This window comes from Chelonia mydas, chromosome 2 (genome assembly GCF_015237465.2).
Source record: "Chelonia mydas isolate rCheMyd1 chromosome 2, rCheMyd1.pri.v2, whole genome shotgun sequence".
NCBI classification, from domain to species: Eukaryota; Metazoa; Chordata; order Testudines; family Cheloniidae; genus Chelonia; species Chelonia mydas.
The window spans coordinates 200,068,996-200,094,320 of record NC_057850.1 but is presented as its reverse complement, the minus strand read 5'-3'; the positions used below and the strand labels follow the sequence as shown (position 1 = coordinate 200,094,320).

The 25,325-nt window shown below is 39.8% G+C and overlaps 1 protein-coding gene across 1 annotated transcript in view; it reads right to left on the bottom strand.

Moving 5' to 3' along the window:
• Positions 1-327: 327 nt before the first annotated feature.
• HIBADH (3-hydroxyisobutyrate dehydrogenase) overlaps positions 328-25,325 on the bottom strand; it is a 142,381-nt gene continuing 117,383 nt past the window's right edge. The window contains exons 5-8 of the mRNA XM_007053647.4: positions 18,830-18,963; positions 18,156-18,232; positions 8,883-9,039; positions 328-1,352 (exon numbers count right to left, since the gene is read on the bottom strand). Of these exons, the coding sequence (XP_007053709.1) occupies positions 1,194-1,352; positions 8,883-9,039; positions 18,156-18,232; positions 18,830-18,963 (527 nt within the window). The 3' untranslated portion in view covers positions 328-1,193. The remainder of the gene's footprint in view (positions 1,353-8,882; positions 9,040-18,155; positions 18,233-18,829; positions 18,964-25,325) is intronic.

The following is a 25,325-nucleotide window of genomic DNA, read 5'->3' as shown; positions in this document are numbered from 1 at the left end:
CCTATTAAATGCATCACTGTACATGCAAAATTCTGAAAATGTAGGATGCATAGAGACCATTAAGACCCCAATCCTGCAGATAACTTTACGCGTGAGTTGTCTCACTGAAGTAAACAGGAATACTCATCTTCAGAATGCTAGATCAGGGGTAGGTGAATGGCTAGGGAAATTAATATGCAAATATGCCACCTTACACATTTTACAATAAAAGCTACACAGTGCTTATGAAAGACTGACTGTAGAAGAGCAAAAAGTGAATGACATAGCACAACTTTGCAGCTATTTGTATTTTTGCAAACTTACATTTAAAAAAACCAAACAACTCCATAGCAGGCACTTACCAACATAGATTTTTATTTGATTTCAAAATAATGGGATTCATTTTATTTATATTTATAATAATCCAGTAATTATCTAAAGCAAATGTACATTTGTCAGAATTTTTAGTAGGTGCCATTTTTGACTTTTGAAAATATATGACAGGGTGCAAGAAGGAAATATAAAATTGGGTTAGTCAAATATAGTACTGGAGCTTTATAAGAGAGACATATATACTATGTTATTTTAACTAAGTCTACCAGTTAAACATGCTGTAACAGCTTTCCACTAATTTACACACCCCCATAAACATAAATCTGTAACACTAATCCCAACAGAAATCCACCACTGATTATCAGGCCCAAGCTAATAGTTAAAAATAAATAGCAAGAAAATGAAAAAAAAGTTCTGTTTCTTCATTGTAAGGACCTTCCCTTTTTCCATGAAGGCTTTATCTTTATTAAAAGTTAATGAAAGCTGGTTTGTCACCCTATGTTATTACTATTGAAGATTCAACTTAGTTTGCACAATTTAGAGCCATAATGTCAGTTGTTTTATATGCAAATCATTGGGTACTTAGTTTAAAAAAAAATACTTAACTGGATTTTGTGAATATGCTATTATGGTTCTTAAACAGTTGGTGTATTTTTTTTTTTATTTGACCAAATAAAGAACCGTTCTCCCGGCCTGTTTTTTTTTAAGAATTGATGCACAATCCTAGAGTTTGCTGAGACCTAGACAACCAAAAGCAGACAGGTCAGTGTGGGTTCATGACTTGTGACCTTTGATTAAACCCATATACTTCTCAAATGAGCTATAAGGAGGTTCCAAAAAATTGTTTGGTTTCTAATAGTGTCCATTGCCAAAATAACAGCTCACAAGTTCTCCTCCTCACGTAAAAACTGGAACACAGCTGAGAAGTCTTTCAGGGCATAGCCCTTTGCACACATGATCCTGTATATCTGATGTGCTAGAGATCCCAGAGGAACAGGTGTTTTCGTGTTGGTAGCAGTAATCTGTGCCAAGCCAAGATCCTGAAAGCAGAAAAAACATTGGGAGAAACAACAAGGAATTAAGTAGCCATATGAGTATTACCAGCTATTTGGCTTCCTTGTAAAGAGAAGCCACTGCCAACAAACGAAATACTGCAGCCTTAAAATTCCAGCCCTGGAAGAAGGCAGGTATTGCCTTCATTTTTTTGTATTGCTACGGGAGCTGCATCAGAAAGTCGAAAACAGCCTTTGATTAATTTCAAACAAAAACTGATTTTTTTTTTTCCAGTTTTTCCTCAAATGAAATGAATTCAGGAAAAAAAATCCATTTGAAGCACCTGAAATGGGGGGGAAAAACCAACTCAAAACAACCTTTTTCATTTTTGGGGGTCTCGTTCACCTTTAAAAATATATTGTTAAATTTCTAAATGAAATACCATTTAGAGAAAAACGTCAAAACATTTTGACATTTTCCCATTGTTTTTCTGGCTGAAACTATTAGCTAAATTTGACACAAATTCAGTGAATAGTTTGAGCACTGCAGAAAGTGCATTTTCCGGTGAATTTATGCTGAAGAACCAAATAGACCCATCAGTTTTTGGCACCACGTTGGAGCTCAGCTTTCTCTCTCAATCACTGTTTTAGAAGTAAAGAGGCAGCGTGCTGAGTGGCAGGAGCAGAGGACTCTGTCAGGATTCCTGAGCTCTGTAATTGACACTGCCACTGACCATGTGACACTTGCATAAAACCAGCTTCTCAGAGCCTCAGGTTAACCATCTTCAAGTGGGCATAATAGTATTTACTCTCCTCAAACCCTCCTAGGCTAGCCTGGTCTCTTGAGCTGCATGAGGAGTTTATACCAGGAGAAAGGCGCATTCTGTTTCCATCATAGCTCTCACCTGGGGACCACTTAAGATTTGCCTTGTCAGCTGGGAAAGCCCTGTCCATGGAGACCGTAGTAGGGTTCTGACAGAGCAGGTTCCTCGGCTGTCCTGACCATGCTCATTTCTCAGCTAGTATTGCTCCACTTTCCTCGGCATATTAGCCTAAAGGTATGTGTAAGCTGCAGCGGGGAGAGAGCAGACAGACTCACGCTAGCAGGGCTCACACTAGCATACTAAAAATAGCAGTTTGGATGTTGTGGCTCAGGCTGGAGCTCGTGAGTTTGTCTGCTCAAGCTGGTAGTCTCTCTCTCTCAGCTTCATAGGCTACATCTACTTGGGGATAAAAGCCCTGTGTGGCAAGAGCCGTGACTGCAGTGGTGAGTTGACTTGGGCTCATCGGGCTTGGGCTGCGGGGCTAAAAATTGCTGTGTAGATACATGGGCTGAGGCTGGAGCCCAAGCCCTTGTACCCTCCACCCTCACAGGACTCCAGAAAAGAGGTTACTGTGCTGTCTGGTCAACACACTGTTGACATCATTGGCTGGTAGTGAGCAGAAGACCGCCCTAGCCCCTGAAAACCAGTATGCTGCTTTCTTGTAGAGATACCTTTTTCTATGAATGGACACGAAATATAAATGGGCTCCCCAACTCTTGAGAATGTGTTTATGATCACGATTTTCCAGTGGTACACTCTAAATTCAGAGGGACCATTCACTAGCATAGGCAGAATTTCCATAGATCTTGGTATGACCATTCAACATGGATAATGAGTCCCTACTCCAAGACTGCTGAAACACAGAGCTGCTAGTTGTTGGGGGTGTACCTGACCTTTTGCTTGACATCATAAGCACATGACCCCTAAATGGACAAGGACTTCTCTGACTCCAGTGTAAGAAATGAGAGAAACAATTTTGCTCTTCTCTCCCATGATGGATGTGATTCCCTCATGTTCTGTGTCAGGCTGATCTCTGAAGTAGCATCGATGCTGTTACATAACAATATACTGCTAAGCATGATCATAAACTTCAGATTGTGACATTTCCAGCATCTTTTCTGTAGCTGCTTGAAGCTCCTTGAACAAGACAACTTTGACTAATCAACATTCAATAAGATGTACTTTGTATCCTCTTAAAGCAACTGCTAGCAATACTTGCACTTTTATAAAGGGGATGAAGACCTAAGGAAAGGAGCTATATTTACCTAAAACAACCCAATCCTGGAAACCGTGTGCCAACAGGCATCCTGCAACTTTATCAAAAACATATAATCTCAGGGCGCAGTCACTTGTCTTCAGCAGTTATATTCTGAATTTCTTCAGATGACAAAGTTGTTCTGACTGGGATCCGGCTCTTCCTGACCTTTTGGGAAAGGCAGAATCAGAATATACTTTCCGGCCCCTCTCCCCCTCTTGGGAACTGACACAATGGCTTCCAGATGTCTCACTATCAGAGACTAAAGCAATTTTTGCTGGACTTGGAGAAATATCCGTCTTTTATGGGGAAGCAGTGGCCAACATTTTTAAAAGAATGTTTGTTGTTATTAAGAAAATACTTTATCTATTTTTAGTTATTTTCTAGTCTCACCTGAATCTGATTCTGCCATTCAAAGGAAAACCCAAAGACTGTCCTGACCTAGTATCAGAAACTCTTTAGTAAAAAAAAAAAAAAAGAAAAATGGAAAGCCCTACTTCTGCCCCTACTCCGTCTGGATGAATCACCCTGACAAGGGTCAAGATTAATACGATCTAAATCTAGCTCCTCCAGGAATCCTAAAAGGAAGGCTGTTATCAACACCTTTAATGTTAATGGGAGGAGAGGACTTCTGATCTGTAATGTCTTCTCTGTATAACCCTCTGACCCTTAAAAGGAAAAGCAATAAATCTGATCTTTGAAGTGAAATCTCCAGACCACGGCTCATATTAGAGAGCTTGTCTAGACACTAGGTTACACTCCAGACTTCGAGACAGAAGAGAGGTGATTTCCAGAGAGGTGTCTTATAGAAAATTTGCTGCCAAAAAAACTTGGAGCCTATAACTTTGTCTGTAGGATCCATCAGTGGTGGAATACTTTAATAAATCTTTCAACTATCACCACGTTTGACATCTCAGAAGATGAAGTTTTATGACCATCTTAGGACAACAGCTATCTTGTGGTCATTTGACTCTTTAGATAATTTTTCTATGTAGACAGTCATCTTCTCCACTTCAAGAGATGCTCTTCCTCCCTTTCTCTACAAACTCTTATTATTCATTATTGTTTTATGTGCTGTGCAGTTCACAGGAAAAATAAAAGAGTAGGTCCCTGGCCTGAAGAATTTACAATCTAATTTGAATAATGGCATGAGTGGGTGGAACAAACAAAAGGATAAATTCTCATCTAACAAATCTCTTTAAATACACTAGGGACTGGACTGTTTAGTACCTGGAAGAGGTCACCACACCACCAATTTTCACCTTTTGGGATATTCAGTAACAGATAGCTCTAGTGCTTTAGCTAAATGCTTACTCAAGTAATTCTTCGATGCAGAGGGAACAATGTGTCCCCTGAGGATTGTTCAAGAAGTGCTAGAAAAATCTACTGCCTCTCCGTCCCTCCTGTGTTACAGATTCAAGATTAGATGAAGACAGTCCAATACTTCAGCTTTGCTCTTTGGGGGAAAGGAGGAGGAGGAGACTCAGCTGAGGGCAGCTAGCAATCTGACTATGATTTACATTATGAACACTCTTGTGCTTTAGGAAACCTTAGCTATCCCTGACACTTGGATAGGCCAGAGGTTGGCAGCCTTATCAGTGATAGAAATTAAATTCTGATTTTGAAGACTGAAGAGCTAAATTAGTTAGCTCACATCAATTTTAATGACAGCGCACACAGCTTTGCACTGGTGTCTCCTTTTTTCCTGTACCCTTTTCTTCTACCTTTTTTTTTCTCTTCTATCGACTGCTTTCTATCTTTCTACTCCTTCCTGTTCGCTAGTAACTTTCCTTACACCCCTCCCCAATCTGCTACTGCTCCACCAATATGCTCTATTTTATTCACATTAGAAAAATGCCTATCATAGTACCAGGGCACCAGACCCAAAAAGTTGTGGGTGGCATTGAAATTGTCCATACAGGACTCACCTTTCCACTCACTGCCCTGGTGTCCTTTATATTTTTCTTCTACTGTTTTTCACTATATGTGCAAGAAGATCAACAAAGTAAAACTGAGGTGGCTGATGGATGGATGGCGCTCCTTCCAGGCCCCTGCCACCATGACGGAACAACACTGACCCTTGCCTCGAGAGTGAGGCCCCAGGTGCCCCCTTCCAGTACACACACACACCCTTCCCATAACCCCAAATACCTCCTCAAATACCACTCTCAGTATACAAACCCCTCCAGCACCCCACCAAATACCCCCCTCCTAGTACATACACACCTTAGCACCCCTAAAATACCCCCTCCTAGTACATACACACCTCTAGCACCCCTAAAATACCCCCTCCCAATACACACAGACCCCTCCAGGACCTGAAAATAACCCCTTCCAGTACACACCCCTCCAGTACCCCCAAATACCACTCCCAGTACACACACACCCTTCCCATATCCCCAAATACCTCCTCCAGCACCCTCCAAATATCTTCTTCCAGTACACACCCCCCTCCAGCACCCCCAAATATTCCTTCCAGCACCCCCCAAATACCCTCTCTCAGTACACTCTCCTCCATCACCCCCAAATTCCCCCTCCCAGTACGTACGTACACACACACACACCCTTCCAGCACCCCCCACCCCCAACTGTACCCCCCTTCAGCTCCTCCCCTGCATCCTCTTTTGGGGAACCTGAAAGATAGTAACCCTAGCCCCATCAGTTTCACTTTCTAGGTCTGCTCCTGGGTCTCTTCATTCACCTGACCGTGTGGGATATTGGGGGTGGGGGTGGCACAAATAAAGGACGAGAGAAGGGAGGCAGGAGTTTTGTTTCTTCTGTATCCACTCACTTTCAGGCTCTCAGACAAGTGGGTGCTCACTTCAACATATAAACTGCCCTAATCCTGCAAGCTACTCCTGCATCTGTCCAGAGCCCCCCTGAAAACAATCTTGTGATGGGGAGACAAGTGAAAAATACTAACAGGCTAATATACTACGAAATATTTTGAGGTGGTTAAAACCAGAGAGACCAGCAAAAAATCCAACTTCCTTCTGCACACTGCAAATCCCACACATACTCCTAGACAGGCCCCAATCCCGCAAACCGACCTGGAAGGCTTCCCACCCTGCAGAGGTTTCATGCAGGCAGCAGGGCTGGCCCACAAGAATCAGTTTGCAGCCTAAGTATGAAAGAGGGAGAATGTGCGTGTCTATGTCACATACACACATGCGCGCCAGGGTAGGATTTTGGGTTGATGGTTTGTTTTTGCAGCTTTTGGTTTAAACTCTGAAGTATTAGAGTCAATGAAAAAAAGGCTCGGAAACTAGGAAGAACCCACACAAAACTTCCTTTCTGCAGCTTTTACTCCGCTTGAAAGTGAAGATGCTGTGAACAGGCCTGTGGCATGCAAGCTCCAAATATTTATTAAAAAAAAAAAAAAGAAGAAAATTAAGCTCCAAGCCAAAGTGTTCTGTGCAGCAGCAGCACAGCACACAGAGTAAACTCCTGCGCCCTGGGGAGCTTATTTTATAAAGACAGATAAAGATCCCAGGGAGCCTGTGGGGTTTTGGAAGACGATAGAATGAAAGGAGGGATGGAGCCTGGAGCACTGATGGGAAAGTAGCTTCAGGCCTAAAGGGTAGGCACAAACAGGAAGGAGGGAGAAGGGAACAAGAGGGGATGGAAGAGAGAAAGTTGAAAAATAATAAGAGAAAAGAACAAAGGAGGAGAAGGGAGCAGCATTGTGCAAAGACTTTAAGAGCAAGGATAACAGATGTGAGAAGACACTGACAGGATGGGATGTCGATCAAGTGAGGAAATTATTTAGCTGCTGCATTGTGGATGTACTGGAAAAGAGCAATATGGGACCTCAAGAGAGACCGAAGAGGAGAAAGTTGCAATAATAAGGAAGATACTGAAACTTTCATTCTCCCACCTCTTTCATCAAATATATTACAAGAGAGAGATGATTACTGTCTCTCTATGCGCCATGAAAGCGTCACTTCTCCACCTCCAATAGAGAGAAGGCAAGGAAATATGGCCTCTTTGTATCTGTATTTGACCTGTTAGATGGATGGATGGCTATCTATCTGGCTGGGGCAGTGCTACATTTGTTCCCTGAGACTCCCCCTCCCTGTAGAATATATTTATTGGGGAGGGGGATAGTACTGCTTCTCTCCCGTTCCCTTCCCTTTCCTTGGGCGGCAGGGCACAGGGGGTATCCAGGTAATCGAGACTGCCATAAGGGGCCAGCTGATGGCTCTTGCCTGCCAAGGGAAGGAGATAGCATCTGCTTACCCTTGTTGTTGGTGGGTGGCCATTTTGGGCCCACTTTGCTCTTGCAGCTATTCCATCACCATCTTGCTCACCCTTACCTAGTGAGCTGGATCTTTTATGATGCTAGGGGCTAGGCCAGTTGCCAACTGGATGGGAATTTTCCCATGTGGCAAAAATGGCAAATTGCCGTGTGGGTTTTCTCACCTGCCACCCAGCATCTCAGAGGTCTGGTTTCGGGGAGGAGTGTTTAAAAGTTTAAATTACACTCACACCTTTGGCGGGTTCCAGTGCAGTTGCTGGATTTAAAATGTCTGATGTAAGGACTCTGTAACGCAATGGGCTGCCTGGTCATGGGCCCAGAGCATGACACTGCATATCTCATGCAGCATATGGCTCCCCTCATCTCATCTCTCCTACGTCCTGCATGGAGACTCTGGCTTCCAGCCTGGATCCCTGGGCAGGCCTTAGAGCTTAGAGGGGTAGTTCATACCCACCTTCAGGACATAAGTACACAGCTGAAATCCACCCTGGAACAGCCCAGCTGAGTAGTTAGGGTTCCTCATTGGTTAAGGGTTCTTAATTAAATGCAGAGGTCACAATTTTAAATCTTATTGTCTCCATGTCCACATCAATAGGTATAATACTTACACCTACCCCACAGGGGTGTTGGGAGGGTTAAGTCAATCAATGTTTGTGAAGCCCTTTGAGACTGTCAATTGGAAGATACTGTGGTCCAAATCCTAGGATATTGTAAATCAGATAATTCTACTGAAGTCAATAGAAATACACTGATTTATATCATCTGAGGATCTAATACTACACAAGTGCTAGAAATTATTCTATATGGTCACTAGTTGACCAGGAGCATGTGCTGCTGGAAGAAGTCCAACTTCGAAGAAGGAGGATATGGCTTTGTTGACGGTCTTTGGAACATAGAGTCATAACACTAACCTTCACTGATCCAACACTGAGAGAAACCCCCTTATAAATCTACAACCACACCTATCAAGGACTCAGCTGATAATTCAGAGCTACAATAACTTGTGGTCCTCTCCAGGAGTGCACATAATTCCAAACACCATTAACAATTTTAACTGAGGGAAGAACATCACATTCCATCCAGTGGCTGCTGGAATTGTGGTACACTGTTAGAAGTCCGGTATAAGCGATCGATGATATTCAGGGAGACCACACCCACAACATAGAAACATTTCTCATGTATTCTGACAATCAAGAACAATAAAACAGTTCTTTCCATACTTATGATTTATATTTATATACCTTAGCCATGAGCGTTGTTCCAAAGCCACCTTGGTAATTATTAGCAGAGGGTACTCCTTCCATTACTCCTGGAACAGGGTTGTAAGTGTCGCTTGACCAACAACGGCCCGAACTCATATTTAGGATTTTAGCCAGCAGTTTCGGGTCAAGCCCAAACCTGTCAAAGGTCAAGGAAGAGAAGTGTTAATGTCAAAATGCACAAGATATGGGTGACTTGTTTTATATGCTAGGACCACACTATCATTTCTCTCCCTTTATTGTAAGTCAAGAAAAATGACAGAGTATTGATATGGGGGGAGGGGATCCCCTATCCTAAATTAAAGGGTATCAATCTATCATTTAAGCAATACGTTTTCAAAGCTTCTGCCTTCTGCTCTATGAAAAGACCTTTCCCCTAACAATTTTGAAAATGCAAGCGAAATAAAGGCCTTCTGAGAATAGCAGTTCTCTTGCATGCCTATTACCAAAAGTAGTTTTCAGTTCTTCCACATACTACTACATACCTGTGCTTCATACCTTTACAGCTAAATGATAATCTTAGAAACTGGATGAACTATTTCAAAACTAAGTATTGGCAAATAAAAGGTGCACTATGGAAATATGTGTTGGTGAATTTATGGGTGTATATTTACTTTTTAATGAAAGCAAAGTAATATTAACAATAAGGAGACTGAAAGATGTTATCCCTATTAAAAACATTTACTGTTGTTCACATTTGCAAACTAGTTTTTATTATTATTAAATCTTCATTATACACTCTTGCTTAGGAAGCAAGTCTGCATGAAACTGTGACATATGCTCTCTATCTATTCACAGACATGCATTATAGTTCTGGGTCAACTGCTGATAAGGTTACTGATCCTGATAAAACAAAGCTTGTCCGAGCAGAAACATCATTTGTTCTAGCACTGAGCTGATGGCATAAACTGCTGTTCATTGTGGACTTTAAAAGAAATGTAGTCAAGATATTACTTTAACACACTGAGTTTTTAACCTTGTTATTATTTTGCGTTTTTGCTGAATATCAAGTTGCAAATGTAATTTTACACCAATTGCATTTATATCAATAATTGGTAGCAATATTTTTTAAAGGTTCTATTTATATTCGTTGCACTCTCCATGAAAAAAAGAGATCAGACACAATTATCTCCTAATGCAAAGCAGAACAAGAATTTTTGAAAGAGACTTCACAACCTACTATAGCCGTATACTTCCTGCAGGAAAACTGACAAGACTAAACATAAAATATGTTTCGTACCACAATTCCAAGTCAGTTTTACCCAGGGCCGGATTATGACATTCTGAGGCCCTAAGCTATGTCAAGTGTAAGCAGCTCCATAAAAAAAATGAATTTATTATTTTCACAGAAAGGACATTGAATATATAAACACAAAAGTTCTCACAGAAAAACAGGAGAGGATATATAATTTTTTTAAAAGCCATAAATAAGGAAAAGTATCCTTCTTTTCATATGAATAAATGAAAAAATCATTTGATTAATTTTGTTAGGGAAATACAAAGTTTATCCAGACTATATATAAAATATATTTACAAATGTTTATTCCGATTTAATTTTCGCTACAAAAAAAATGAATTGTTGGGATTTTTCTTTGCCATACTATAAAAATGTAGTGAAGGTTCCCAAAACTGACGGAGGGAAGCCAACACAAATTTATCCTCCTCAAGATCCACTCGATCGAAGTCTATAGGATGATCACCTGCAAACTCAATCATGTGAAAAATGGAAAGCGTTTCAAGCAGCATGCACACTAAAATACACAATTGTACATATCTACAGATCAAAAGAAGAAAGAACACACTAACACTTAAGAAAACGAAGAAAAACAGGACCGAAGGCGCTACACGACTGAGCGTGCTGGACCGTACACAAAAGATGGTGGCCTTCCAGCTATTACCAGCCAAGGGGGATGCTATACATGACATCTCTCCTAGAACGAGTCCCATAGGAGTATGAGCTTGGCAGAATTGCTTCATGACACTGCCGTCTCCAACCTCACATTTTCCCCGCAGTGAGTTTATTTATTGAAATAAATTATGAAGGCGGGTCAGAATTTTACCAGTAGCAGCTGGCCAACAAAATGCTGCCTTAGGAGACTGATAGTATTTTTACAGGTAAGTCTGCTAATTTTACAAGTGCAATTATCAGTTTTTTCTCAGCTCTAGTCTCCCGCCTATCAATAATGAACAATCATTGAAGGGTAAGGGTATTTGTGTAGCCAGGTGTGTATATTTTTGTCATATTTGAACAAAAATGTCTATATTTAGAGAGAACATTCTTTTCCCCATATTTCCCTTACTTATCAACCAATTTTGATCAAATTTGACATGGAGTCAGTTTTTTCTTTTTTAGAGTCCCCTCATATTGTGAGGCCCTAAACTGTAACTTAGTTAGTTTATGCTTTAATCCTGCACTGGTTTTACCTTCTCACAAAGAGAAGGTTCCTCCTCTTTGCACCAATTCTTTAATTGTGGCAACAACAGATCAGCAAGGTATCCAAACTAATCATAGGAATCTCTGTTTGTAGCATGTAATATTTAATTTATGGGAGATTAAGGGTCATTTATTAGTGGATTTTGTAAAAATACAAATTTAAAATGTAACATTTATGTATTTAAGTTTAAAATATAAAATGACACTTTATATGGTGGGTACTAAGGTGTGGATCCTGCTCCCTTGGAAATATGTCTCAGCTGTTTCCTCCTCCTTTTAAAAACACCCAATATTTCAAAGGTGCTTTTTAGAATTACCACTGTTAGTCCCATATTTAGGGCCTGATGCAACAGCCCATGGAAGTCAGTGGATAGGTTCCCACTGACTTCAATTGGATCAGGGCCTTATTACCCCCTCTCTCCCTCCTTTTTGAATTGAGCTTTCAATTTTTATTTCATTTGATTTGATTTTTAAATTGAAAGTGTTTTCCCCCCACCATTATGTTTTGATTGCATTTTAATCATGTTTTATCTTTTATAGTGCATCAAAGGCCTCAGCAAGGAGTACTTTATGAATACAAATATTATTGAAAGTGTTCTCATCCAAATAAGCTGTAGATTGGAACATTGACTAAAAAGAATATTAAGAACGTGTAGGACTCCTGATCTCTCATCCACACAGCACACTGAATTGTTTGTTTGTTCTGTTGTTACAGCACCTCCACTGGATGTTAACTACAGCTTCCAGTAGAGTTTACACTGCAAGATTGGGGTGGGGAGGAAGGGGCGAAATTTTAAAATACATATAATCCCTCCCCCTCAAAATGAGTATTGTCCTGGTAGCATTCCAGTCAGTTCCTTGAACAAAATATATTTTAAAAATACAAATATTGTAAATGTACACCGAATGAATTTTCAGCACTAGATGGGAAAAGGCAATGTACAAATGTTTTCGCTTGTGGTGGGGGGAAAGATTTTTGTGTCAGTTTGAATCTCTGTTTTTTAAACGCTGATGCTCGTATGCACTATGCAGATTCAATTCAGAAGACCTGCGATGCTTTTTTTTTTTTTTTTGTTGGCAGCAAGTGTATCATTAAAAAGAGCAAGTTAGAAGTGTTTTGCATTTCATCTTTCTGAGAATTCGTCTACTGGTGCATATATAACTGACAGTTAAAATTAGACATGTATTAAAATCCGTTACTGAAGAAGTCCTCTGTCTTCCACTGCGCTCAAAGCTTGTAATGTCTGAAACCAGCTAGAATATACAGTAATTGTCATTCAGTGAGAGTCTATCCTAGAAAGTCATGCTTCAGTGGAGAAGACTGAGTTTCCATTTGAAATCAACAAATTAATCCAAGACAGGTATCTGAAAGGGCAAGTTTAATAGGAAGCAGCTACTGGGCTCTCAACCATGATAAAATGTTATTGCTGTTTCCCTGTAAATTGGCTAGGAACATATGATACTTTCTGCATAAGAGCTCCATTGCTGTTCCAGAGATATACTGCTCAAGCTATCAAAATGATGACAGTCTGTCAGTCCCCATAATAACTTGCCACTGGATGTGGCAAGAGTATGTGCACGCGCGTGTGCATTTACAATTGCCAAAATGTTCTTCCAGACACAGAGAAAGCAGCCAATATCCCAAACATTATTTATAATGTAACGCAAAAACAATTGCTGTGTCAAATCAATGCATCTTCAACACAAATACTAATGAGCTACTAGGGAAGTAGAAACTAAAGATGGACACACACATCTGGATAAAAATAAGAACAATTCTAAGCACTGTTAAAAACCCAACCACATTCATTGAAGTTTGAAAAAAAGACTTTACCAACTTGTTTAAAATTTTCACAAACTTCTCACCTGTTTCAGTCTGTAGCAGTAACAAATCAGCAGTGAGACCCCACAAGAAAGGCAGTTCTGGGATTCCCTGAATGAGACTAGGAAGTAGCTAAACTCTTGAGAAATTTCCAGCCTGAGGTGCTTTGGGCAAGCAGCATCTGATCTTTCAGATAATTATTCAGACAGAAGCTTTTGAGACTCACCCATCACTAGTAGAAATGTGTACCCCAGCATGGTTTTTATCATCCAAGTACCCTGAGTGGAATATTAATAATCGCACAGGGCTCGATCATGCCATTTAGGTACAGACCTACATCGAGGGCAGCACAGTCACACTGCCCCAGAAGGCGATCTAGCTGTCTCCAGCCATTCCTTCCAAAATTTCCCAGTGTTCACCCAGTGCTACATCCCCACAGGGGGGCATAGCATGTTTCTTTCCTGTATGCCTGCCCAGCTCTTCTGTGATTGTCCTTCCCATCCCCTCAACCAGGGACTGCTCCAGGCACCAGCGTTCCAAGCAGGTGCTTGGAGCGGCAGTTGGAAAGAGGTGGCAGTTTTTCCGCCGCAATGGCAATTCGGCAGCAGCTTCTCTCTTTTGCCGTCCACGGCAGCTTGGGGCGGCAAAAACTGTAGAGCCGGCCCTGCCCTCAACTCCACCTTGTGGTTTCTTGTGCCCCACAGATGCATAGGGAGACAGCAATCCAGAGACTGGAGTGCAAGGATTACAACTGTGCTTGGCTGCTAAACAGTGGCATAAAAGGAGGAGGAAATTCTTGTGTCCTCAGACCCACCTGCACACCCACAAAGCAGCCAGGCACAACCTGGCGCATAATAAAAACTGTATAGGAGAAAAAAAGAATCTTTTGCTACACTTGCGGTGGCCACTGTAGTCTCTCTCGTGGTAGACAGGAGACTGGACTTGGTTGTAATAAATATAAAGGGAATTCTTTATGAAGAAAACTTCTGGTACAGACAAACCTTGTAGCTCTTTTGTGGCTCTCTAGCTCCCAAACTAATTATAAAATCTTGTGCTACCTATTGTCACCACCACACAGGCTCTTCTTAAAGGTATGTCTACACTGCAATTAAAAACCCATGGCTGGCCCGTGCCAGCTGACTCGAGCTCAAGGGGCTTGGACTACGGGGCTCTTTAACTGCAGTGTAGTCATTTGGGTTCGGGCTGGAGCCCAGGCTCTAGGACTTATGAGGTGGGAGGGTCACAGTCTCATACATCTATACTGTAATTAAACAGCCCCTTAGCCCGAGCTGAAGCCAGCTGGCACAGGCCAGCCATGAGTGCCTAATTGCAGTGCAGACATACCCTAAGACTGCGCAGGCAGTCACAGAAAGGACTCCCAGCTACATTGCAGGCAGCAGCAATCTCCACATGACCTAGTTGTAAGTCAAATATCCACAATAGTTTATTTAAATTTTCAAACTTTATCTTGCTAATACTTCATTTTTTTACCTGAGAACCCAAAGACCAATAAAAGAAGGCCACTAGAAACTGAGATGGTCAGCAACCCAACGAGAAAGAAGAAAAAAAGTAATCTGAGGTTGCTGATGGTATCAATATATATTTTAATTTCTCATTAATGAAATTTTGGTGCATTCTGTCTATTACTTTGTCACTAATATATTATAGCTTTTAGCAATATACATACACACTCATATGTACATACATACGTGCACATGCCTGTGCACATCCACACCCATGTGCTAAACCTCTCTCATGACTAGAGACTTTCACTATCAGACTACAGCACTAAACTGGGAAAAGAAAAGCTCAAAAATCAAAATGTACATTACTTTCCAGTATTTTTGCCATACATCTTTCTTAAGCCACTTAAAAATCCAAATTATAAATCTGAAACTAACTAATAAGTAAACACTTTTAATAAAAACAGCCATCTTCATTTGTAAAAGAAGTTTTCATACAAGAAGAAATATGGTTCCCACCCTATTAAAAAAAAAAAAGAAAACCCAGAGGAGCAAACTGAACACAAATATAGCAGTCCTGTAGTGCTCGAGATACTGCTTTTTGTGGGAGTTTACTACTGGGAAATTTATGCTCACTGATACCAATTTCATAGATGCTTGAACTAGGGGTGCTGGCTTCAAGTGGATTTCATTATATACAGGGTTTACAGTTTGTAGAGTGGGGATGCTGAGAGTCATTGAACCAAATGGTTCCAGCATCCAGTATACTATATTATGGAACAAATCTGTCATTTCAAAAATACATATGTAAATCTCACAGAAAATAAGAAGTACTTGTTTTAGTGATTCTAAACTAATATAAAGAGACCCTCTGCCTGTACGAAAATGAAAGAGATGCAGCACTGTTGGCAAATTCTGTAGTGGAGTAGAAGTTCATTAACACAAACCCAAATATGAGGGCTTGTTTTAATGAAGTATCTTTCTTGTAGGAAAGAGAAACCCAGGGAAGTTACTTTGTTTGTTTGCAGGATGTTTTCATTTGTGTATTCAATTTCTCTTTTTCTGCTGGACATTTCCTTGTTCCTTCGCACCCCTGCTCAATAGCCAACCTTCCCTACCCAACACACACAAAAAACCCCTAGCAGTTTCAAGTTAGTAAAGCTACCAACAAGCTTTCTCCATTGCCAGAAGATGGAGTTTCAATGCCAGACACGTCAACTTAGTTATGCTCAGATTTTCACTTCTCTAACCCCAGCCACTACTGTCCTTTGGGCTTATCTACAATAAACAACTTCATCCCGTTTGAACACTGTTGGGAATAATCCAGTTAGATGCTATGATGATGATGTCCACAACCTAGTGGCCAGTATAGACTGCAACAAATTGTGCTCAGCATCATGTCAATTAACTGTGATTAAACCCAGTCAGGCAAGGTGTTTTGAAGAAGGACACCACCACCATGACTTGGAATACTGAGACTAGGTCACACACTGGGTTTATAAACACAAGAATTTCACCTATGGAAAAATTCTACTTTTGTTAAAAGTGGAAAAGGTGCCTCCATGAGCTTAATCCAAAGCCCATTAATGCCCATGGAAAGACTACCATTTACTTCAATGGGCTTTCATTAGGGCCTATACAACAAACCCTAATGTTACTTTGTATGATGACAAGTCTGTATTTAAGCGATGCCCAGTATAGGAACAGCAGGTCAAGCTGAGCTGCATTACCATTGCTGTGAGGTGGGGAAGCTTGCACAGTGCCTGCCTTCACTAAAATCTGGCATTAGCATGCACTAGCAGAATGCTACTTTCATACAACCCAAATTCACTCAACACTCTTGAGAGAAAAAATTAACCTGTAATGAGACAAACCTGTAATGAGACAATCCAGACACTTGCAGGCTGAAAATACCTATTAGTTTCACATGGGATTTGATACCAAGAATGTGTGTTCAAGGCCTCTTAAAATACATACATACACACATACATATACACACAAACAACAACAAAGTAGTAAGTAAAATAATCCCTAGAAATGTGGACAAAAATATAACAAAGTCATATGGAATTGATTTTTCATTAAGTGAACCAAGACTTAAAACTGACCATGATACAGCTTTACCATCCTGAATTACAATAGTTGTATACAATCCTACCAATTTTATTATGGCTTGGTACAGATATGCTTCACCATCTATCGTACAGACACTCAATTTTAAAATGTAAATGGTACAGGATATTGATAAACCAATTAGCACTGATGCAAAGCAAATTCCTCTTTTATCTCAATTACAACATGACAACTTAATAGGTCAAGATAGTCTAACATCTGAGACAAGGGCAATTCAATAAAACAACTGCATCTTGATATGGTAATTAAGAGGAAATGCGAATCCATTACCCTGCCTTTTGTGTGAGTGTGCGTGTGCATGCATGTGTGTGCATATGCCCTTTTTTATTTATTTAAATTCTGAAGCCCTCTTGCAGTTTCTGTCATTTAAATCAAAAACCATAGTAGGACATGCAATAGTGAATTGACAAATATCTGCAGTATCTGTAGTTTCTAGTGGGCGGTTGTAAAGGTGTAGCTAAAGAGATGAATAATTCATGAAAACCCTAAGAAGCTATGCATTTACAGGATAATCTTTTCAGAAGCACAGACATTTCTTATTTATAACCCTACAAACAGTATTTATAGTGATGTAAGCTTGGGCAAGGGAATCAAAGGTAAAAATATTGCAAAGTTTAATTAAATGGCTTGTTACATGTAGAGGCTCACGCAGGACTGGAAACGTAAAAATTTCTAACAAAACGAATACTTTAAAATTAAAAAAAAATTGGTTTTAGAAATTAAAATATTTCAAAATGTTGCTACCTACAAGTTAGATACATCACTTGTTACAGAAAAATGTTGTTCTTAAAACAGGAAACAGTTTAAGCGAAGTAATGGAATATATTTTGGATTTTTCACCAGGAAGTATCTGTTATGACTAGCATGCGAAACAACAGTAGTTAAGTTTGACAGGAGGGTAAATTGACATTTTATGACTGCATCCTAGTTTCTTTTGAGATATGCACAAATGCTAGAGGTTTCTTTTTAACACATTTTGGGGCAATATTTAATGTAGGCAAATATAGCCAAATGGAGCCATGTGGGAGCAGAACACTTGTGATACCCGGTACATTAGCCTATGCGTCAAACAAATATACCTCCATGTTATCTGAGTACATTTACATTTTATAGTGCATGTATCATCAAAACAGAAGAAACTGAGACATCATAGAAAAAATATAATGTAACTTTAGATATTTGTAATATTTTATGGCCACTGCAAAGAACATTCCTGTTCTCAAGGGTCCTACTCTTCGTCAAATAAACAAGCCTTATTGCATTCTAATAATGAAACACTTCTACCTTTTTTTCCTGGCAGAATCTCATCTATGCCTTCTGATCATCATTCTCTAGCCACAAAAAAGTCAACCAGCACAGCTCATAAAATCTGCTAATATAAAAACACATAAAATCCAACAAACCTGATTCCAAGATTCATAGCCTCAGCAGTTCCAATCATACTGATAGCTAAGAGCATGTTGTTGCAGATCTTCGCAGCCTGAAAATAAATTAAATACTAAGTAAGATTCTCTGTTTCCATGTAGATATCACATAGGAATTTTTTTCACCCAGCTCCAACCGGATTTTGACTGAATATGGTTAAACAGCCTCTCCCTAAATGTAACACCTGTAAGTACCAACGTACTATAGCACCAGGTCAATGAAGGTTGACCTATGGATACTTCAGATAGTGTGAAGTATATTTGTTTTGCTAGCACAATAACTCCGCTTGCTTTGATTTGAGTGTGCGGGCTACTTGCTCTTTCAGACTATACCATAAATCTATTTCACAGTTTTTTAAAAAGATTGTGACCACTGAAAAGTACAATCTTAACAAGCCAAACTGCGAAAATGCTAGTTCAGATGTGTATTATTGGTTACCAGTCAAGATGCTAGGTAATGGTACCATGAGATATTTTATAGAAGAATTTGCACCTTTTTGCTGATACCAACATCTTGTACTGGATTTCATTGTGGATTCTAGATAATTTACCGGGGGTAGATTAAAGGGAATTAAGTTAAAATGGAAGACAAGTATGGTAACAAAAAGGGAAAGGCCAGGCTGATTGAATACCAAACATTCCACAAGCATTACCTGTCCAGTTCCAACCTCTCCACAGTAGATCACATTGGAACCCATGCATGTCAGCAGTTCTTTGGCAGCATCAAACTCTTGTTCCACTCCACCAACCATGAATGTAAGGTTCCCAGCTCGAGCAGCTCCAACACCTGAATTGAGAGGAAAACATTAGATTCAATACCAACCTTTTAAAAATCCAAAAAACAGAGACAAAAAAGGCTCAACATCTGATTTTTTTTAAAATATATTAACATTTTGTTACAAATATTTTGCATACTTCTAATCAGAAACAGAAGATCTATTTCTCTGAATTAAGGGAATTTGAGACCGATGTCCCACATATAATTTATAAGGGGAAAATGTATTGCATAACAATGTAAAAAAGTTTTAAAAAATGATTAAACATACAAAATATTTACAACTTCATTCCTATAAATCTGTCCCACCTTTATCAAGGGTCAGGAAACAAAGACGATAATTCATTGGCTACAGAATTTCCAAATGGCAATACATCAAGTTTTAGCTTATGATATCTTTTGTTCTAGGGGAAAATAAACAATTCTGATGTGAATTGCATCCTCTTCAACCCTGTCTCCCAGACAAAACTGATTTTAATGGATGTAACTGCCCGGTGAATTTGGCCCAAGGAGACTACTTGGAAAAGTGATTAGCAACTTAGCTTTACAGTTCATTTTGCAATACAGCTAGGAACCTAGACACCATAAATTGTCTACGCTATGCATCGAACCTTGACCTATTAGAACAGACTGCTGCAAGTAATGGCCTACTTCTGAATTTAATATATTCAAGCAGTTCCAGTGTTTTTACAAATAAAAAATCCAAGGGAGGGAATTCATTTTTCTTCCACATTTAACTATTTTGTTTCCACAAAAAATCAAACTATCTTTCCGTTAGGGTCCATACTGCTTTTAACCAATTAGTTACGATAACAACTATTATTAAATGTTTTAATTGCAGTAGTAGTAGAGATCTAATTGGCATCGGGCCTCATTGTGCTAGATGTTGTAACATATGAATTTACAATCCCAAAGTGCTTACAGTCGAAGGCAAATCAGAATTACCTTTGTAAAAACTAACCTGAAAAAGCCATCAGAGCAAAACTCCCTCTTTTAAAATGACATTCAATGGGACACTTGCTCCATTTAGTTTTTCCTAGTTCACGGAAGCATTTGACTTTTTTTAAAAAGGTCACTTTTATAAAAGTATGATTGGACCCCAATCTCAATTAAATCCATGGCAAAATCACCACAATAACTGAAAACCCAGTTACAATGCAGAGGTTTTGATGAATTGGTCTGTAGCAGTTGATCCACTCTCCTGGCAAGTCCTGCCCCTACCGCTGCAGGTACAAAAGGCCCCAAGGCAATGGAACCAGTGCTGTACTGCTACACAATGAAGGGGTCAGGATTTGAGTAGGGGATTGGACTGCCTTTGTATGTAGACCATCACAGGTTTCTTAACAGCGTGGCACTGCCAGAGTATCCACCACTGTAAAGCTCTTCCCAACACTATAAACTCCAAAGTTTCAGCATTGCAGCCACCACTCCTCAGCCATTGGATGGAGGATTTCCTCTCACCTTCTCTCTTCATGTAACTTCCAATGCCCACTCCCAGAAATCTGGGACAGAGACAGGAGCCTGGATTTGGGGCCTAAGTGAACAGATGATTGTCATATTGTTGGCTACTAATTTACCATGCAAAATGTGTCTGCAAAGATCACTACATAATTTTCATGCTGTTCCCCTAGCTATTTTTATGCAAACCACATACTGACCTTTTCTTACTAATCCTGTGATCTGACCTGCAGCAAATTAAGTGGACAATTTAAGTCAAAGCTTACAAACAAAATCCAACGCTATCCATCATAGGTCAATAGCCTTGTATCTAGATTACAGACTGCTAAATAGCTTCAGAGAGTCATTTATTAGAGCAAAATTAATGCTGACAATAGTTTTCAGCTGGTTAATCTTTTGACAGCTGCACTCTCTCACTCGTACAGATGCTTACATTTTAAGTAAAAAAATTAAATTAGTTAAGCAAAAGAAAGAAAAAGAATTTGTTCTATAATGAGGAAGCCGTGGACATTTGTACTTCTAAAAACAAAAAATCATTCATATCATGATGGGTTTTTCCATCAAGATTCCTCACCAACTGTCAGCCAACTGATCAGAAACAAACAAGCAATCCAGCAAACACACAGTATTGGTAATTTGTAGTCAATTCAGCCTCAAGATGTCATCACTTCAGCTCCAAATGGAAGCAAAAGGGCATAAGGACATGCACACCACTAATTTCATTTCATGATTTTGGAGTATAATAAAATATCAGCACTATAGTTCTTAACAGTACTTGAGGCGAGAGCATGAAGGCGGTACAGTGGCTTGAATTTAAAGGAGGAGCACTGGTCACCACTTTTGTTCCTGCATTTTATGTCTCACACACCAATTAATCAATCAACTCTTTTGCAGACCCTCAAGATCCTTATGTCCCTTCCCCTTCTCATCCTTAGAGAATGGCGGATAAGAAATTACATTTGTGATCAGCACAGAATTTCACTTGTAAGATTCTCCCCTCCAGCAAGCCAATGTCATTGGACTCACAAGGCCCCAATACTGCACTGGGTTTCTCTAGAGTTGCCTCTGTTGTGTCTCTGAAGTCTTACGGAAGTCCTGATGGCAGAATGCAAAGCAGGATCGGGAACCAACTAGCACACTGCCCCATATTCTACTTTTCTTACCATATAGTCATATGACTATAACAGTACAGAACAGAGAGAGAGAGAAGGGAAAACATTTTTCCTACAGCAAAAATATTAATAAATCAAATTTTAAAATCTAAGATGATTTATTGCTGCTGGAAGGTATGGGCCAATCTTTGAAATCCTGAAGGTGGAGCCCTCTAGAACAAAAGACCTACTTCCTTAAACGTGGGAGGGACCACAGATCTAGGAATCAACTAAACGCTGGGAACAACAAAATGAAAAAACAGCAATGGAGGTGGAGGTCAAAGGTTTAAAATGAAGGAGCTGTACAGGGACACTGCATAGAGACCCCAAAACAGCACTCACTGCTCCCTGAAGGAATCCAAGGAGTGAGCAGAGGTCACCCGAAGAAACTCTGCACAGAGAAGAGAAATGACCAGGGAATGAAAATAAGACACATTCTCAGAGAGCCTCCCCATCAAGCTTCCACCTCCTGGATTGGTAGATGGCTATCTTGGCCACTGCCAGTTGAAGGGGATGTCTCGCATAGAGTCATAGATGGGGTCTGCATAGAGGGAGTAGAAGTGAAGAAATGTTGCAGCCAGAACCACAGCAAGATGTTCTACAGGAGCCATAAGAGGACTGCAACCTGGCATAATGGAGGTAGGTATGTCTCTCTCTCTAGTTGCCTGTAAGGTGTGAGACTGACAGCCTTGGAGTCTGAAGTCCTCTATTTGTACACTGAAAGGGTACAATATTAGGTAGTAGCAACAACACTGTTATGCAACCTACCTCAGTCATATCTAGAAGGGCCACCTATGGGGTGAGAATTAGTTCAGTTTCCACGATTCCCTATTCAGGCTGCCAGAGGTGTAGTCAATTAGTGTCAAAAGTGGTGATGTGGACACTTGTCCACTAAAACCTGGATCATAGAATCACAGAAGATTACCGTTGGAAGAGACCTCAGGAGGTCATCTAGTTCAACCCCCTGTTCAAAGCAGGACCAACCCCAACTAAATCTTCCCAGCCAGAGCATTGTCAAAGCGGGCCTTAAAAACCTGTAAGGATGAAGATTCCACTACCTCCCTAGGTAACCCATTCCAGTGCTTCGCCACCCTCCTAGTGAAATAGTTTTTCCTAATATCCAACCCAGACCTCCTCCACTGCAACTTGAGACCATTACTCCTTGTCCTGTCATCTGCCACCACTGAGAACAGCCTAGCTCCATCCTCTTTGGAATCCCCCTTCAGGATGGAGAACACGAGCTCATTTCCTTGAGGTCCAAGAGCCTTCAGATGGTAATGGTAACTGGTCACTACTGACCTGGGACAGGTTTGTGCTAAGTGATCTACAAGTGAAAAGCTCTGTACCTAATCAGTAATCCCCCGAACACCTATTTCTCCTAATTAATTTAGCCACATTTATTTAAACCTCACAGCATCTTATACCTTGAAAATCCTGAGGTGTGTATAAGACCTGCTGGTATGGCAGTATTTCCAGCTCTAAGAGCTAGGCTTTTTACAACCACACTCCAAATGTTTGCAATGATAAGAGCAATTTGATAATACCCAGCTTGTTTATTATTTAGGAATGTGAACTGAAAATCACTGAAAGAAAATAACCAATTGCATTTACATGTAAATGATTTGCTCTTATTTTAGAGCACCATTTACCTTCTCCCCAAACAAAATATAGTACATTAAAAAAAATAACAGACCAACATTCTAAGGTGTGCATTGTCCAGTTACATTGTTGAAAACAAAAAGCTTCCCATTGCACCTAAGTGTGTGCATATACCAAGATAATCAGAGTCTTGCTGTGTGTTGTGTACACACACACACTTTGTAAATGATTTTATTGTTGACAAGTTAGAAAGAAAAACTAAATTTAGCTTATCCATTGATTATGAAAACTGTATGATCCTGTGACTGTACTGGAGACTGCAGCTCCAACCTTCACCCTGCCTTTTGGAACCGTGAGAGGTTTAGGCATAAATATCTCTTTCCTCCTTGTTCTATTATGTATACAGTGGATTGAACAATGTTGTATTTAAAACTAATTTATGATCTGAAACAGATTTAAAAACAAAAAAGAAAACAGGGTTAGAGTTTTAATGCTCTCCTGTTTTACAATGTTGTACCTTCTAGTGTGAGAGTTTAAGTTTTGACTGTTATGCTTTGGAAAATGCAAGAGAATACTAGCTCCTTATTCCAGTATTTTTGCAAAAATACAATTTAAAGGACTATAATCCCTAAAACAAGTAGCTTCTTGTCATCTCTTTGCTGCCTTTCACATAGGCTTAACTTGAGATCTGCATGTGTTTGTTTTCTTTTAAGGGTTATGTGATTCGTATTAAAATTCTTGCCAGCTCACATGAAAAACTTTGTCTTAAGCAGTGCACAAGTTACCCACTAAGCACCAAGATACAGGAAGAACCTTCACCAAAATTCTGTGAAGGTTACCATTGTTTTGTTATATGTAAAACCAAAACAAACAAAAAGCACTTAGAGGAAACACCAGTTATAAACCTCAATCAAAATTAAAAGCAAATTATTTAAATTCTGATATGTACAATAGTAGATTAAATGTCATGTAATCATACAAAGACAAACAGGGAACCATTTTCTTCCACTAGTTTGCTAAAAATAGACTTACGATGTCTCAGACTTGGGAAATAAGGGCAATGCTCCCAGAAATTCCAACAAAAGTAAGTATATTTCTTAATATTATAAAATCAGGCAGCCATATAAAGCTAAGGCAGCCATATAAAGCTATTTTATGGCTATATAACTAAACACAGTAAATCACTTAATTTACTCAAAAGAACTTAAAGGTTTTAACCAGTGTGCCATCAAAAGAGATAAAGAAGAGGGCCGATGGGACCTGGGCTGCAATGTGAGCCGTCTTTAAAATGCAATTGTTCTAATCATTTTCTAATCAGCCTCACAAGGGGCTGCTGTCACAGGGACCATTTACGACTTGTTATGGTGTCTCTATTGTTTACCAGCGACATGCGCTAAAAAGGCGACAGCTGGGACAGAAAGCTGCTACTCAACGAACAATATAATCCCGTGAAAGTAATCAACAAATTTAAGGGTGTTAATTAACTTTACACTTTATCATGTTCAATTAGTTGTCCTTTCTAGAAAAGATTGCCGTGCACAATCGGTTTAGAGCGTGCCATGTTTGATTTGTAAGTGATCACTGTTTCTGTTTCAGAGTCCATGTCAGATGTTCTCTTGGGTTTTGGTGACACAGATGAATGGCTCTGCACATGTTAGGGTGTGATCTGGTTTAACATAAACCAGCATAACATAACCCCTTGTTACCGTATTATTGGCCTTAACCAGGATGGAAACAACATGCACATGTGTGCGTGCGCACGCACACGCACGCACAAAAATATACCCACAAATAACTATCGAGGTGGTTCTACAGACAATACAGAGTTTAGTTTCTGCTGAAACACGGACACACAAATGGACAATTTTTCATCATTATTTCTCAAAGCAAGACTTGTCTTTTAGGGGCACGTTTGGGATCATTTCCTCCCAGCAAGATCTCTAGTTTTGCTGCATTATGCACTACGCACAAGAATGTTCTTACATTTTACATAATGCACATAGCCTTTTTAATGGCAGCTGAACAAATGCTGGATAGATGTAGTAAGTGCTGGTGTATATAAAATTCTAGAATATGATTTTTAAATTTCTGTGCTATTTTTATATAATTACAGTTTGCCTTTTTCTCCCTTTAATGCACCTGTTCCTGCTTGCTAATGGGACAAGA